At 56.3% G+C, this 16497-nt stretch overlaps 4 protein-coding genes across 4 annotated transcripts in view; 2 read left to right on the forward strand and 2 right to left on the reverse strand.

The window, feature by feature from the left end:
• Positions 1-214: 214 nt before the first annotated feature.
• On the forward strand, positions 215-8977 carry PTSG_10145 (uncharacterized protein; the record flags this gene model as incomplete). The annotated part of the gene is made up of 12 exons (XM_004988425.1): positions 215-772; positions 1275-1353; positions 1644-1859; positions 2015-2113; positions 2329-3102; positions 3289-3378; positions 3500-3568; positions 3759-4556; positions 4922-5053; positions 5274-6969; positions 7169-7509; positions 7700-8977. The coding sequence occupies exons 1-12, from the start codon at positions 570-572 to the stop codon at positions 8975-8977; spliced, it is 5775 nt and encodes a 1924-aa protein (XP_004988482.1). The 5' UTR covers positions 215-569.
• A 530-nt stretch (positions 8978-9507) lies between these two features.
• Positions 9508-12861, reverse strand: PTSG_10146 (uncharacterized protein). Its single transcript, XM_004988426.1, has 9 exons — positions 12620-12861; positions 12325-12390; positions 12138-12186; positions 11823-11925; positions 11379-11659; positions 11079-11222; positions 10726-10775; positions 10291-10480; positions 9508-9999 (listed from the first exon to the last, which is right to left on the reverse strand). The coding sequence occupies exons 1-9, from the start codon at positions 12656-12658 to the stop codon at positions 9866-9868; spliced, it is 1056 nt and encodes a 351-aa protein (XP_004988483.1). The 5' UTR covers positions 12659-12861; the 3' UTR covers positions 9508-9865.
• A 231-nt stretch (positions 12862-13092) lies between these two features.
• PTSG_10147 (uncharacterized protein) lies at positions 13093-14792 on the forward strand (the record flags this gene model as incomplete). Its single annotated transcript, XM_004988427.1, has 4 exons — positions 13093-13471; positions 13815-13871; positions 14252-14341; positions 14518-14792. The coding sequence occupies 4 exons, from the start codon at positions 13093-13095 to the stop codon at positions 14631-14633; spliced, it is 642 nt and encodes a 213-aa protein (XP_004988484.1). The 3' UTR covers positions 14634-14792.
• PTSG_10148 (aldo/keto reductase) overlaps positions 14779-16497 on the reverse strand; it is a 3677-nt gene continuing 1958 nt past the window's right edge. Inside the window, exons 8-13 of the mRNA XM_004988428.1 lie at positions 16239-16334; positions 15987-16034; positions 15668-15751; positions 15338-15443; positions 15061-15183; positions 14779-14929 (exon numbers count right to left, since the gene is read on the reverse strand). Of these exons, the coding sequence (XP_004988485.1) occupies positions 14880-14929; positions 15061-15183; positions 15338-15443; positions 15668-15751; positions 15987-16034; positions 16239-16334 (507 nt within the window). The 3' untranslated portion in view covers positions 14779-14879. The remainder of the gene's footprint in view (positions 14930-15060; positions 15184-15337; positions 15444-15667; positions 15752-15986; positions 16035-16238; positions 16335-16497) is intronic.

Consider the following 16497-nt stretch of genomic DNA (forward strand, 5'->3'; position numbering starts at 1 on the left):
CGATGCAGTGTGCGTGTAGTGTGTGCGTGTGTGCGTGAGTGTGTTTGTACTGTTTGTTTTTCTGTGTGCGCGTGTTTGCGTAGGTGTGTGAGTGCGTGTGCGCCTGTCTCTATCCTCCTGCAACACTATCCCACAACACCCCCCAAATCCCACAACACCCCACAGCGCCAAATAGGCCAATGAGATGAGAGCAAAAATTGATTAATTTTCAAGTTTTTGTTTTGTTGGTGGTGTGGAGAGGAAAAACAAAAGAGCACCAGCCAGCAGCGGATACCAACAAAGCCCAAAGGCCCTGCCAGCTTCTTGTCAACAACATCCGCAACACCCACAACACACGAGGACTGTCGTTGAATACACAAGCACACTGTGTTTGGGGGGTTGCTCACTCTCTTGTCACCCACTCAAGCGACAGGCAGATAACCACGTTCTCTCACAACCTGTTGAGCTGCTATCGGGTTTTGTGGCACATCAGCCAGTGATTGTCCCGTTACCATCATCCATCAATCACAACGCCGCCACAACAGCTGCCAGTGTTGTTGAGTGGGAAGTGACGTCCAACCTGGGACGCAATGTCGACGACAAGCAGCAGCAGCAACAGCGCTGCCTCCTCTAATGGCAGCGATGGCGATGCGCTGTGGAAGGCGGAGTACGCCATCCACGCCAAGACACACAGCAGGCTGCCTTTGGAGAAAGACGGACGTGTCGGTGGCGCCGTCTGCCGGGCCATCTTCACCAAGAGCAAGCTGCCCAATGCCACCCTCGGTACCATCTGGTGCGTTCCCTGCCTGCGTGTGTGTGCATGTGGTGTGTGTAGTGTGTGTATTTTTTTGCGTGTCGGTGCGTGTGTGTATGTGTGTGTGTGTGTGCATGTGTGTAGTGTGTGTTTGTGTGTACATGCGTGTGTAGATGTGTGTGTGTGTGCATGCGTGCGTAGATGTGTGCGTGCATGTGTGTGTATGTGTGTGTACATGTGTGTAGTGTGTGTTTGTGTGTCCATGCGTAGCGTGTATGTATGTTTGTGTGCATATGCATGCGTGTAGTGTGCCTGCTCATGTATCTGTGTTCGCGCACGCTTGTGTGTCTGCGTGTCCGTCTCGGTGTCTGCCTCTGTTTTTGTGTCCCTCCATGTGCCAGTTGTCCGTTTCGTGTCCAATCGCACTGCTTTGCGCTTTCTCCGCCCTTGATTACGTGCCTACGTGCCTGTCTTGCTCGCAACATCGACCATGCCCACCCCACCCCTCTCACCACGCTCATTCTCGCCACCCTTTGCTCAGGTCGCTGGTGGATGTGGACCATCGTGGCGGCTTGACCAAGGAGCAGTTCATTGCTGCCATGTTCCTCGTGACCGATTGCGTGAGTCTGTATGTGTGTGTGTGTGTGTTTGTGTGTGAGTCTGTATGTGTGTATGTGTGTGTTTGTGTGTATACGTGCGCGTGGTATGTGTCTGTGTGTGTGTATGCGCGCGCATGTGTGTCTGTACATGTGTGTGCACACGCGCACCACTTCATGTTTTGTCATGATGCTGGTGGGTGATGCTTGATGCCATGCTTCGCGCGCGTGCAATTGGTTACTAAATCACTTGCCTCCCCTGATCACGCACGCCGTGTTGTCGATACGCCTGCACCGATTTGAAACCGTCACAGATGCGGGGCAACAAAGTGCCGTCGACGCTCCCGCCAAACTTGCAGGCCCTCGTGACGGGAGCTGCAGCGCCGCCCGCCACCAACGGCACCAAGCACGACCATTCACACAGACAACAGCAACGGCAACAGCAACAACAGCAACACCAGTTACAGCAGCTACAGCAGCAGCAACAACAGCAACAACAGAAGCCTGCATTCCCCGACGTTCCTGAAGGGGTATGTGTCTGTGTGTACGTGTGTGCATGTGTATGCGTGCCTGTTGCGTTCCCTCCGTGCTCTTCTTCAACACAACAAGCGAGACGCAAGCACACGCGCGCACTGATCAATACCCTTGCTCACACGCCAATCACACACACACACACAATGCGCAGCTGAAGGCAAAGTACAGGCAGATGTTTGCCAAGCGCGACACGGACAAGGATGGCTTCCTCTCCTCAAGCACTGTCCACAGCATCCTCAAGAAGGCCGCGGTGCGCTTTCTTTTGTTGCCTGTAAATGTGTGTGTGTGTGTGCATAGTTGTGTGTGTGTGTGTGTGTGGGGGGGGGGGGGGTTATGATGACTCCTTCTCTCGTCACCTGATTCCATTCCACCCTGTCTTTGTCCTGCCCTACAAACTCACAACGACCACCACGCCACCACCACCACCACCACCACCACCATAACTGTGCCCCGACGTGTAAACAGCTGTCGCAGCCCGTGATGGCGCGCATCTGGGAGCTGAGCGACGTGTCACGCGATGGCAAGATGGACGTGGGCGAATTCATCGTCGCCATGCACCTGTGCACGGTTGCGCGCATGTCATCGCTGCCGCTGCCGGGTAAGCTGCCGCCAAACCTGATGGCGGTGGTGGAGATGGAGCGCCCGGGGCAGCACGCAGCAGACATTGTCCGCCTTGCCGAGGAAAAGGCAAGGGCACAGGCGCAGCAGCACCAGCACCAGCAGCAGCAACAGCAGCAACAGCAGCAACAGCAGCAACAGCAAGTGGAGCAGGGAGTACCGCGACGGGATGAGGCAACAGCAGCATCACTGCCACCGCCATCGGCTGCACCGACCATCCCAACCCGCCCCTCCGCGTCCGAGCTCGCAATGTGCCAGGACACCGACGACGAAGAAGAGGAAGAAGAGGAAGAGGAGGAGGAGGAGGAGGAGCGCAATGCACGACGTGATGGTGGTGATGATGAGCATGGTCGTGGTGCCGCCGAAACGAACCAGCACGACGGCGTCTCTCATGAAGCCGCCGTGCCTGCAAGCAACACCGATGCTGCACAAGCTGCTGAACAGACACACGCAGCGCCATCGGAGAAGCGGCCGTCCGAGCAAGACGACACGTTTCCTGCCACGTCGCCCTACGCAGCCCCAAGCGTGCCTGCCCGGCCCGGGAGCAGAGATTCAAATTTGGCGGCACATCCGGCTCGCCTTCGCCGCCGTGCATCGTCAAGCGTCAGCTTCTCAGAGGACGTACGTGTGCGCGCGTGTGAGAGTGAGAGAATGAGAGAGTGTGCGTTCGTGCTTGCGTGTGCATGTGTGCGCGTGTGCATGTGTGCGTGTGTTTGCGTCTTGTTTGACGGGCATTGAATCATCCGCGCTCACCTCAGCTTTTGCTGTCAATCCACAACTCTTCAACCCACCACATCACATTACCAGGTTGAGGTTGCGTACACGTATGCGCAGGGCGAGTACGAGCGTGGGGAGGACGTGGACGTCGAGCGAAACTTCATCGAGTCGGAACTCGAGGTATTCATCATGATGATGATGGTGATGGTGATGATGATGATGATGATGATTGCTTCGGCTGTGTTCTTCTCACCAACTCGTGCATGTGCACATGTGCGTGTGCGTATCTGTGTGTGTTCAGGCGCAGCAAGAAGAGCTGCAGAAGGAGCGGGAAGAGTTTGAGAAGAGAATGGCTGAGATCAGACAAGAGGTACGGGGCGCTGGTCAATGACGAATGTGTCAGTGTTGTTGTCATTGTGTCGCTGTGGCGAAGCTGTGCTGTATTGTCGCTGTTGTCGGTGATGTTGTGGTCGTCGTTCACTGCACATGGAGCAAGATGCCTTCATTCACACTGCACTACGTGCGCATGCGTGCGTATGTGTGCGTGCGTGTGTTAACAGGAGGAGGGACGACCACGCCGCGTGATTACGTTTTCGTTCACGGGCGAAGAGACGGCGACAGACGAATACTCCGAAGACGACGAGCAAGCCAGAAGGGAGGAAGAGGAAGAGAGGAGGAAGCAAGCAGCAGCAGCAGCAGCAGAGGAGGAGGAGGAGGAGGCCGAAAGGACGAGGCAGGCGGAACAGGAAGAGAGGCAGAGAAAGGCAAAGGAGGAAGCCGAAGAGGAAGAACGGGAGAGGAAGGAGGAGGAGGCAAGGAAGCAAGCTGAAGAGGAGGAGGCAGCCAAGAAGCAAGCTGAGGAGGAAGAGGCTGCCAAGAAGCAAGCTGAGCAAGAGGAAGAGAGGAAGAAGAAGGAAGAGGAGGAGGAGGCTGCCAAGAAGCGAGCTGCAGAGGAAGAGGCTGCAAGGAAGCAAGCTGAAGAAGAGGCAGCCAAGAAGCAAGCTGAGCAAGAGGAAGAGAGGAAGAAGAAGGAAGAGGAAGAGGCTGCAAGGAAGCAAGCTGAGGAGGAGGAACATGCAAGGAAGAGGAAAGAAGCTGAGGAGGAAGAAGCCAAGCAGCGTGCTGCTGCGATGGCCTCAGAGCCAACAACTCCCGTCAAGCCTCCCACCGCCACAGCCACCACCACCTCTGCAGTCACCCCAGCCACACCCGTGACACCAGCGGCTGCAACCTCCACAGAGACACCAACGGGCAGCGCGCTAAACACGCCCATCACGTTTACGCCGCTGTCGCCCATGTCAGCCATGTCTTCGCCACGTGTCTCTCTCGACTCTTCCGCCATGCAGGCGGACCTCCAGGTGCGTGTGTTTGCGTGTCTCGACTCTTCCGCCATGCAGGCGGACCTCCAGGTGCGTGTGTTTGCGTGTGCCTGGGTGTGTGTACGTGTGTTGTGATGATGATGATGATGATGATGATGATGATGATGATGATGATGATGATGATGATGATGATGGTGATGATGAAGAAGATGATGATGCTGCCTTTGCGTTCACGTACGAGCACGTCGAAGTCGTTACTGACTCCTCATCTCCACTCCACTGACACACACACACACACACACACACACACACACACACACACACACACACACACACACACACACACACACACAAACAACCCCACCGTACCAAACAACACCACCATGCTGTGCACCGCTTTGCAGGCGCGGCTTGCGAAGGAAGGCGAGGATCGGCAGCGCAAGTTGGAGGAAAAGCGGCGGCAGCGGGCGGAGAGGCGCAAGCAGCGTCAGAAGGAGCGAGAGAGCGCACAGAAGAAGCACGAGCAGACGCTGCAGGTAGGAGCATGGAAGTGGCAGTCGTTGTGGTAGTAGCAGCGGTAGTGGTGTCTGCATTGTTGCGTGCGCACGTGCATTTGCTCTGTGACAGCTATTCTTGAATCATCCTCCTCTCTCCTTTCTTTATTGCTCACTTGTACAACCTTTATCCTTCCGTCATGTATACATTTCCTTCCCCCACCTTCTCCATCTACTCCACCTGCTCCCCCACCCCTTGCAGGCGATGACTGGCAAGTCTCGCCGCCACAGTGCGCCTGTGACGCCCGCGAAGACAGCGACCAGCACGGCCCCAGTCATCATCTCCCCAACGCCGTCTGCGCGCGCCAGTGTGGGCACGCTGGGGCGCTCCCCGCTCCGGCAGCCGCTTTGGGAACAGCCGGGCGAGACGCACAAACTGGCGGAGGAGGAGAAGGAGGAGCAGGAGCAGGCTACACAGCGCGAGGAGAAGCCAGCTGTCGAGCAGAAGCAGCCGCAACAGCAAGAGCAGCAAGAACAGCAAGAGCAGCAAGAACAGCAAGAACAGCAAGAGCAGCAAGAACAGCAAGAACCACAACAGCAGAAGCAGCAAGGGCAGCGGGAGCAGGAAGAACCTGTTGCGGAGGTGAATAAGCAGGAAGAGCCTGTTGCGGAGGTGAATACGCAGGAACAGCCGCCACTGTCGACACTGCCAGTTCCGCGCGCACATCGCAAGCAACAACAGCAACTGCAGCAGGAGAAGCCGCAGGAACAAGAGCAGCTGCAGCAGCAGCAGGAGAAAGACCAAGAGCAGCAGGGGCATGAAGCACAAACGGATGTTGAACACAAGCCGGAGGAAGAGGATAAGAAGGCGAACCAGCCCGAAGAAGAAGCAGAAGAAGAAGCCATGAAGCAGCATGAAGCCGGCGCGAAGGATGCATCCCGCCTCGCTCATCGCGAGCAGCAGGCAGCGACAGCACGTAGCGATACAGGAACTGCGGACGATTCGCTACTGGATGAGCAGCTGCAGTCGATTGCGGCCGAGGAGGCAGAGGTGGTGCGGTTTGAGGCAGAGGCAGCAGCGCGGCGCGAAGCCATCATGCGGGAACGTGAAGAGGAGCAACGCGCATACGAGGAAGCCCAGCGGCAGCGCGAGCGGGAGGAGGAGGAGAGGCGCATGAAGAGGGAGGAGGAACAGAAGGCAATGCTGCAGTCGTTTGTGGCCAAGCAGCGGCAGCAGGCACCGTCGCCACGGGCACCCGTCTCTGAGGACGAGCAGCGCAAGCGGGAGGAGATGAAGAAGAAGATGCAGGAGGACGTACAGCGGCGACGCAGCAGTCTCACGCGCACGGCGGCACTGCAGGAGGCACGCGTCGCTGCCAAGACAAGGGCAGCTCCACAGGTGAACGACCCAGAGCACAAGGAAGAGAAGGCGGTCGAGGAGCAGGAGACGAGGCCGACAGTGCAGCGTGAGCAACAGCAGCCGCAGCAGCAGCGGCAGCAACAGCACCAGCAGGAAGAGCGACGGGAGTTCTTGCCTGCAAGCACGAGTCCAGCCAAGGCAGCATCGCCTTTGCCAAGCAAGACAGCCGCTGCCGCCTCTTCGACCACCGCCACCTCCATGCCGCCTGCCTCGTCGTCGTCGTCATCATCATCGACACCAGCCAAGGTGGGCACCATCCCCCAGTGGAAGCTTGATCTGATGGCTCGCAAGGCGGCGCGGCGAAGGAGTCAGGAGCAGCTTGTGACACCACCACCACCACCGTCACAACAGCAACAGCCGTTGCAAGCGACCCGACATGCTGCTGCTGCCACAACACCAAGCACTGCTGCTAGTGTCGACTCTGGTGCTCCAAGCACGCAGTCACCGCCACAGCAGCAGCAACATCAGCAAGAGCAGCAGCAACATCAGCGTGACTGGCGGGACCAGCCTGAGGAGTGGGTTCCACCCAGCCTTCGATGTATGTCATAAATGATGTTACCACTGATTGGCTGTTTGCTTGGCTTGTCTGTTCCATGATTGCCGTGGTGTGCGTGTGTGTGCGCGCGCGCGTGTGTGTGTGCTTGTACTTTGTCTTTTGCTGTTTGTGTGTTTTCACACACACACACACACACACACGCACACACACGCACGCACACACACAACCCTATCTGCTGCAGTCATGCATGAACAGCAGAAGAGGCAGCAGGAGGAAGAAGAGCAACGCCAGCGCGAGCATGAACAGCGCGAACGTGAACAGCAGCAGGCACGTGAAACAGCCGCCACATCCCCTCCACAGGGCCACCACCAAGCAGCAGCAACAGCAACACAACAGCAGCCACAACAGCAGCCACAGCAGCAGCAGCCGCAGACGTCGCTGCGTGGTGTGCGGGGCCCGAGCGTGCGTCGACCAGCGGGGATTGTTGGGGCAACCGGGCCTGTTGTCCCCTCTGCAATGCCCAATGTGCCCAAGGAACAGCTCGTGCAGCAGGCTGAGGAGCGCGCAGCCGCACTCGAGAGGGTACGTGCGGGTGGACTTGAAGGCCTGGTGTGTGTATGTTGTGTGTGTATGTTGTGTGTGTGTGTTGTGTGTGTGTGTGTGTATGTATGTGTGTGTGTGTATGTGTGCGCGTGCACCGCTCGCTTTCCACCTCGCACCCCTCCCCTCACGCTTCTTCCATTGTTATCACCACCACTCACCACCACCACAGGAGCGGCAGGCTGCAGAGTCGGCAGAGGCGCAGATGCGGTCTGGTGGGCTCGGGCTGCGGGCACGCATGGCCATGTTTGGTGGAGCGTCAACTGCACCCACATGGAACCAGGAGCCACGCACACTCGCCTCCAAATCGCCTCGCAGGCTGTCATCCTCATCCGCCTCTTCCGCCACAGCACCCGCCACACACCAACACCAGCAACAGCAGCCGGCGACAACAACACGAACAGCAGCAACAGCAACAGCAACAGCAACAGCAACAGCAGGGCGGCGTCCATCATTCACTGCTGCTCCCCCTCCTGCTGCTGCATCATCAACATCACAGTCCCGACGAACGAGCACAGATGCGTCTGCCCCAAGCGTCGGTGGCGTCGGCGGCGGCGGCGGTGGTGTTGTTGCTCGGTGGGCAGCTGCCATGCGGCGGCGCAGTGGTGACATCCCCGTTGAGGATGCCAAGCCTCCACAGCATCAACACACCCAGCACCAGCAGCAGCGTATGCCATCGTCGCCGCCGTCGTCGTCGTCAGCGTTGACATCGACAGCCCCGCACGGTGCACCGCAGCCGGCGACCGTGTCACCCACCGGCCGCTTCAGCCGGGGTGGCAGCCTCAACGCCGTCCCACCAACCACACAGCCACCACCTTCATCAGCACCACAGCAGCAGCAGCAGGGGCAGCAGGGGCAGCAGCAGCAAAGGGAGGAGGAGGAGGCAACAGCTTCGAGTGGTAGTAGCGGGACCCGGTTCCGCGGTGTGATGGATCGCATGAAGATATTTGGTGGTGGCAGCGACAGTGCCGTTGTCAACAAACCACGACGCAGGCTGCAGCGCACCCCTTCATCATCAGGCACAACAGCTTCAATACCAACGACAACAGCAGGAACAGCAACGTCGTCCTCGCCTCGTGTTGGTGGTGGCCCAGCGCGCACGCCCGCTGCCTCCACAACAACAGCGGCACCCGCACCATCGGACACTGCGTCGCATGTGCCGTCATCATCCCCTGGGCAGACTGGTGGCGGTGTGCTCGGGCTGGCAGCGCGGTTTGGCGGCGTGTCCACCACATCGTCAGCAGCATCGTCGGTGCCAGGCAGTGGGCGGTCGTCACGCCAGGTGTCGCGCAAACCAAGCTTCACAGCTGCCGTGTCCTCCGCACAGTTCCGGCAGCACCAGCAGGGACCGAGGAAGGACGATAGTGGTGATGATGGGGATACGCGCCCGGCGTGGATGAAGAAGCGATCTGGCAGTGGTGCAAGATTCAGCACCATCTACAAGCGGTAGCCACGCCAACATGCTCCTCGTCCTGCACGCTCGTGTGATGTGGTTGTGTGTGATTGTGCGTGTGTGATTGTGCGTGTGATTGTGTGATTGTGTGATTGTGTGCGTGCGTGTGTGTGTGTGTGTGTGTGTGTGTGTGTGTGTGTGTGTGTGTGTGTGTGTGTGTGTGTGTGTGTGTGTGTGTGTGTGTGTGTGTGTGTGTGTGTGTGTGTGTGGAGGGGGGATTACACTTTCCGTCATATTGTGTATCATGAGCAGACCTGTAGTGATGGATGCCTTGATTTGCTGTGCTACCATGCACTGGTGCTTGGTTTCATTCTCAAGTGCGGGTGGTTTTGGTTTTTTGTTCTGTTTGGTGCGTTCATTGTGCTTGTGGATGTGGATGGTGTTACATCTCGCCTTTGTGTGCCGTATGGTCTTCTTGTATCCCTGTGCGAATGTCTCCTCGCTTTGCTTGCGTGTCTGTTTTTACAGTTGACGACACATCATGAACAAAGCGACTCAACGCCAATCTTGACGCGCTTGCACAACGAGGACGAGCTAAGCAGCTAAAGGGGGGGCGGGGTGAGGGAGAAGATGGCTGAAGGTGTGTGTGTAGGGGGGGGGGCAAGTGCGGCAGTGACACGCAAACAGGCGCATGACGCAGAGTATCGACAGCACCAGCAGCAGAATCGTATGAACAGGGGATAAGAAACCATCAGCACAAAGCAAAGGCAAGAGCAGCCAAAGCAAGAGGGGTTTCAGCTAGCTAATCACACTGACAGGAGAGACAGCACGCGAAGGAAGAAGGGACAAGGGAAAGCAAGCAAGGTACTGGCTGCGACACACACAAGTGCACAGCTGCTCGCACGCAAACGTGAACACGTGCACATGCGTACGTGTGCGCGGACGCTACTTTTTCTTCTTCTTCTTCCCGCCCTTTTTCTTCTTCCCACCCTTCTTCGCTAATTTCCCCGCAGCTGAAATTGCCTCATACAGTTCACTCCGCATTCGATGCCCGACTTTGATCGTCACAGTGGGCAGCCCTGGGGTGCGCCGTGGTGTTGTGTGTATGTGTGTGTTGTGTGTGTTGTGTGTGTAAGTGTATTGTGTGAGCGGAAATGGGAAGCAACAGGAAGCACAGCGGTTCAGCCGCATCAACAACAAATACACACACACATATACACACACGTATACACACGTACACACAAACACACACGTACACAAGTACACTCGTACATACATACATACATACGCGCACACACACGTACGCACACCCGCGCAACCCCCTCCCCCCTCGCACCCCCACGTTTTTATACAGCAGTGAGGCAGCGCACCTTTCTCCTTGCGCTGCTTGAGCGCGTCCAGGATCATCTGTCCGTATGTGTCGCCGATGGTGTTGAAAGAGAGGTTGAGAGTCTTGAGTGTTGAGTTTTGCAAAATGTTCTCGCACATGCCCGAAATGCCTGCATGCATATCCTCTTCACTGCACTCTGCAACATCGATGCCATTCTCCTGCAGTGACAGCTGGAGGGATAGCATGTGCGGGGTTGTGGTTGTGGGCGTGTTTGCGTGTTGGGGGGGGGGTGAGACATGCAATGAAGTGTTCTGAGGCGCCAACAGAACCACGGCCACTCGGCACTCCCAGCAACACAGACACAGACACAGACACAGACACAGACACAGACACACACACAGACACAGACACACACACACACACACACACACACACACACACACACACACACAAAAGCGTACGCAACACAACAGACCTCCTGCAGCACATCGCTCGCGGGGAAAACTTTGGAAATGTCACGGAGACCTGTGGAATGACGGTGAGCAGGTGGGGAGAGGGAGGAGGTCACACCCGAACACGACGTGTTGAGAGGGGACGGGGAGAGGGAGACAGGAACGATCGGAACAATGTGTATGAGCGAAGAGCAGCGCGGACGAGCCGCATGGACAGAGAGACGGAGGGACAGATGAACGAACAGATAGAGATCGCAAACAAAGCCAACCACACACCCACACCCACACCCACACCCACACCCACACCCACCCACCCACCCCCCCCCCACACACACACACACACACATACACACACTAGGTTGCAGCACGTGCTCACCGATGGGCCCGAGGGTGTTGCCTTCCAGGTCGACGTGTGTAAGCGGAACAGCCGAGAGGTAGCGGAAGAGAATTTCGCCTGCGTGGGAATCAAGTGAACACCGGTGCAGCCGCAGCTTGCGCAGCATCTCGTTGTGGGCCAGCTCTGATGGCGGTGGTTGAAGGGGTGATGGCGGTGAAGAAGATAACGGTGGTGAGGGCAAGGATTGCGTTTGATCAAGCTGGGGTTGAATGACAGACAGACAGACAGACAGACAGACAGACAGACAGACAGACAGACAGACAGACAGACACCCCTTACCGAGTGCCAAGAGGCGCACGCCCTCTGACCCGAGCTTGATAAAGGACATGTTAATCTGGGTGATGTGTTTGTTGAAGCCAAGCCCTTCAGCGAGCGTTGCCAACCCACGCGTGTCTGCAAACTTGCAGCCAAGCATCTCAAACTTGGTGAAATCACGGCGCTGGCGCAGGTAGGTTGACAGCACAGCTGCATCTTCGTTGCGCAGCGTTAGGTTCCACAGATACAGCTCCTGCAGAAATGGATAGCCAGTCTCCAACAGCGCATTGAATAACGGCGCTAGTCTGTTGGACGTGGGGAATTCGTGCACATGCACAATGCGTTGAGTTTAGTGTTGCGTGTGACGTACGCGTGTGCATGTGTTTCTCTGTCAAAGCTGGCAGCGCTCAAGCTTCGTACACGCTTGGATATCCACCGCCACAAACTCAAACACATGCTCATGCTTACCTCGATTGCGGGTTTTGTGTTGTGTAGAGTTCAACGCTGTCCACGACGAGATGCACAAACGGGGCACAATCTTTGATGGTTGTCTTGACAGCCGTCTCCACAGCTGGTAATAAGAAGCACGCAACCGAAAGGTGTCGTAAGTGTGCTTCTCAATGCACCTGCCCATCAATATGCAACGGAGCACTCACGCAGCCTCCGCCCCTGTCCCTGTCAGCATGTCTCTGTCCCTGCCTGCATGTCACACACACACTCACACCCCCACACACCCCTACACCCCCCACATGCCCACACACGCACACACGCACACACACATACCTGGTATGGCTTGTTGGCCTGCTGCAGTGAGACGCTTCTGATAACCAGCCTAGATAACGGGCCAACCACAAGCAGCACGAGAGATGAATGGAAAAGGGAGGGGGAGTGTCCGTCATCTACCATGCCAGAACTGTCGCTTAAGCTTCACAGAGACGACACAGCGTGCTGTCTCAAGTGTCGCACGTACCCAGAATCGCTTGGCCAGCTCTTGCATCTGCAGCTGCATGGCTGACGGCTCCTTTGATTTGGAGTCCTGCACACGTGTGTTTACATCAGACACATCAACATGAACCAGGTGCCGTGAGGGTCGTTGAAGCGTGAAGCAAATTTCCCCACCTTTGGCGCTGTATGACACCACGGCACCACGGCACCACCACCGCCGCCGCCGCCGCCGCCACCACCACCACCACCACCACCATCATCATCATCATCATATCAACATGCGTGCCTGCATGCGCATGCACACACCCACACACACACACCTTCTTGCCGCCGGACTTTTTCTTGCCTTTCTTGACCATGGTCTTTGTTTGTTTCCTCCTTGCTTGCTTGCTTCCTTATTGATGTCCCTCCTTCCTCCCTCCTTCCTTGCCTCCCTTGTGACTCACTTCCTCCTCCTTGTTCTGGCACGGTGCCACCCTCGTGTGTGTGTTTGATGGCGGCTGCCTTGTTTGTGTTTGGTCGTGGTGGTGCGCCAGGCGAAAATTTCGGCTCGTCGTCAGCGCCAATTGTTAATATCTTCCACTATTCTTCCGTAACCGCCGCGCACGTTTGGGCAAACAAGCACAGGAGGAAGGAAGGTGGAGGTTGTGGTGTGGTGTGGTGTGTGGTGGTGCATTCAAACCCTTTGCGTCTCTTCGTCTGTTTTCTCTCTTTCCATTGGGGCTGCCTTGAGTCCTTTGACACAGGCTAGCAAGCAAGCAGGAAAGCTGCGACTGCTGCAGCGACGAGAGAGATGGCGCTGGCAGACCATGATATTGTGCGGGTGAGCGGGGAGTATGAGCCTGCGAGCGTGCGAACGCTGGTGTTGGACAACATGGAGCTGATCAGCGTGGCAGCCTTGTCCAAGTGCACGCGCTTAACAACGCTCTCGCTCGCCGGGAACATGCTGCACGACTTGCGAGCCTTGAGCAACCTGACGGAACTGACCAGTATCGACGCCACAAACAACCGCATCTCGTCCCTCAAGGACATTCGTTCCCTCAGCAAGCTCACCACGCTCCGCGTCGCCGGCAACCCGCTCCCGACCGACTTTTCCGCTCTCCTCAACGACATCAGGAGCCTCCACAGTCTCGTCCGCCTCGATATTGCCACCAAAGACCTCCCATACGAAGGTGTGTGAACTTGTGTGTGGATAACACACGCTTCTGGTGTTGCAGGCTCGCCTCTTGAATGTGCATGTGCGTGACCGTGTTTGTGGTTGAAACTGGATTGTTGTGTTTAACTTTCTTTGTTTCCGTACTTGAACGGTTGTATGTATGTATGTGTGTGTGTTTGTGCATGTGTGTATGTGCATGTGCGTGTGTGTGTGTACATGTGTGTGTGTGTGTGTGTGCATGAACTCGTGCGTTTGGCATGTGGTGCAATAGGCCATGCCGTTTTTCACATACTTGTTCTTCATTGTCATTCTCAACAACCACTCGCTGGCATTGGTGTGGTTGATTGGAATGACACCAGGCACCATCGACCTTGAGCTATTGCGGTCACAGCTGCCAACCCTCAGAGTCTTCAATGGTAAGCAGTTGATGAGCGGTTGCTCGTGCTGCATGGAGGTGGCCGAGAGCGTGTGTTGCTTTGTGTTGACTGACACGTGCGACACCTTGATCATGGACGTTCAGGGCAACGACTGGAGTTTACAGAACTGCTGGAGCCACGAGAACAACTGCGTGTGTGTGTGTGTTGTTGTGTGTGTGTGTGTGTGTGTGTGTGTGTGTGTGTGTGTGTGTGTGTGTGTGTGTGTGCGATGCGTGCGTGTGATGTATGCGTGCGTCTGCACGTAAGAGTACGTGTGCGCACGCTTGCGCATGTGTATGCATTTGACCCACATTCCAGCTGACATCCTGTCGTGCTGTGTGGCTGCCCACCCTGCTGCCCACCCCCTGCTACCCAACCAGTGCTGATTACGGACACTGAATTGACGAAGATGGAGCTGCCTCGCATCATGGATGGCGAGAAGTGGAAGCAGCAGGACACGGAGTTTTCTGGTTCGTGCCTGCTCACAACGAAGACTTACACTGCTGTTGCGGTGTTGAATTGATGCGAATCAACCCCCATCATCGCCTACACTCACCCCTCAACGGTCTTTGCCTCCATGTATTCACACGATTTCTTGCTGGTACCATGATCATCATCATCATCATTACCAACACGGGCGTGACAGATTGCCTGCAGGCATGTGCGGACTTTTCCGAGTCCATACGTGCGGAGCTGGCAACAGATGAACTGCTTGAAGAGAAAACCAAATCAACAGACGCAACAACACCAGCAGCCGACTGACACTTGCGATGTTGATGTGTGTGTGTGTGTTAGAGATTGATTACTCGATTGTGTATGAGTGAGGTGATAACGAATGCGCACAGCACGTTTGGTGCGTGCGTGCTCTTGCAGTTGCTGTTGCGACGAGCGAACGACCAATAAGAGACTCTTGAGATTGCTTTATTTTACTCGCATGAAGAACCATCAACATACAGAAATGTGTGTGTGTGTGTGTGTGTGTGAGTGAGTGTATGTGTGTGACTGAAATCAGTCGTGTTGTCGTCCCGCCTGCATCCGCCACACCATCTCGTAGGGATCTGTTCATGGCATTGAGATGCATCGAGATGAGCGGTCTGTGCCAGGGCAAAGTGGATGTGTACGACACACATAAACACACACACGCATACAAACACACACACGCACACTCCTCTCCCAGTCCCTTGCGTACATGGCACGTCGAGCTTTGAGAGGCGGGTGAGGGTGTCCATGTCCTGCGGAGAAATGGTCCAGTTGTCCATGCCGGCCTGGCAGTTCTCAACCAGCTGATCCACAGTGCGCGCACCAATCACAACTGCAGTGTGTGTGTGTGTGTGTGTGTGTGTGTGTGTGTGTGCGTGTGTGTGTGTGTGTACAATTGATGTGCGCTCTGAACACTTTCCAACAATCCTCACGTGCCATCATCATCACCAGGCCGTCACCACCACCACCACCACCGCTGGGCAGACCTGTGCCAACGGCCGACTGCTGCAAGAGCCATTTGAGAGCAACTTGTGCTGTCGTTCGTCCGCACTCCTTTGCCACGCCGTCCAGCGCAGCAAGCAGCGGCCACACCTGTAGCGTGTGCGTGTGGGCGTGTTGAGTTGGTTGAGAATGGGTGATGAAGCAAGCAGTAACTTCTTCGATGAACGTTTGCAACACAACACAACACAGCGCAACACAACACAGCACAACACACACACACACACACCAACACAACACAACACAGCGCAACACAACACAGCACAACACACACACCAACCACAACGCCATCCCCGCCTCCCATGTGTACTACGCACGAATGCCTGGTCCTTGAAGGTGGACAGGCCCGGATGGGACTGCAACTTCGACCCGTGGCTCTCCGCCCACGCAACGCGCGACCCCTAATGTTGGGACACGACGACATGGCATTGTGTGGTGTTAGTGTGGTGTATGCGTGTGTGTGTATGTGTGTGTACGTGTGTGCATCAGTGGCATGAACCTATGTGCAGGATGCAAATTGGACCACGCAGACATGACACAGACACAAAGACACACACAGACGCACACACATACACACACAAATAGGCACACACGTACACACACAGAACCCCCCCCCCCACATATGCACACACGCACTGCTGGTGCTGGTGCGTTGCGCTTGATTTTGCCCGTCAGCCAGCCGCCCTGGAGTGAAGAAGATGCAAGGATGGCACGTGACCAAGTGGTGAGCTGACATGTAGTCGTGTAGAAGATTCAGGGGATTTGTGCTCCAGATACACACACAACATGCACGGGTTTCATGCTTTCCTCATAATGCCACCATCAGTCACACACTCTGACACACACATGCATCACCATTACCGCCACCGCTGCCATCACCATCCTCACCTTGAGCGGTGACCAGGGCATGAGGCACAGCCCCTCCCGCTGGCACACTGGCTGCAGCTCCCACTCCGTCCAGCGACACAGCAAGCTGTACTGCGCCTGCACGCAGCACGGTGTTTGTGTTTGACGGGTGTTCGAGTGTCAATGCACAAGATGGAACCACACACGCCTATTCGCAGCAGCAGCAGCCTCAGCCATTCCACTATCACCATCATCACCACCATCAACACTACCAACACAACCAACAGCAATCATCATCACC

The sequence above is a fragment of the Salpingoeca rosetta genome (assembly GCF_000188695.1).
Source record: "Salpingoeca rosetta unplaced genomic scaffold supercont1.35, whole genome shotgun sequence".
Classification (NCBI taxonomy): domain Eukaryota; class Choanoflagellata; order Craspedida; family Salpingoecidae; genus Salpingoeca; species Salpingoeca rosetta.

Coding starts and splice junctions, on each gene's coding strand:
- PTSG_10146 (XM_004988426.1), bottom strand. CDS start 12,658: ATGGTCAAGAAAGGCAAGAAAAAGTCCGGCGGCAAGAAG. Junction 10,776..11,078: donor CAACACCCTCGGGCCCATCG/GTGAGCACGTGC, acceptor GTCATTCCACAG/GTCTCCGTGACATTTCCAAA. Junction 10,000..10,290: donor CAAGCAGCGCAAGGAGAAAG/GTGCGCTGCCTC, acceptor GGCGCACCCCAG/GGCTGCCCACTGTGACGATC.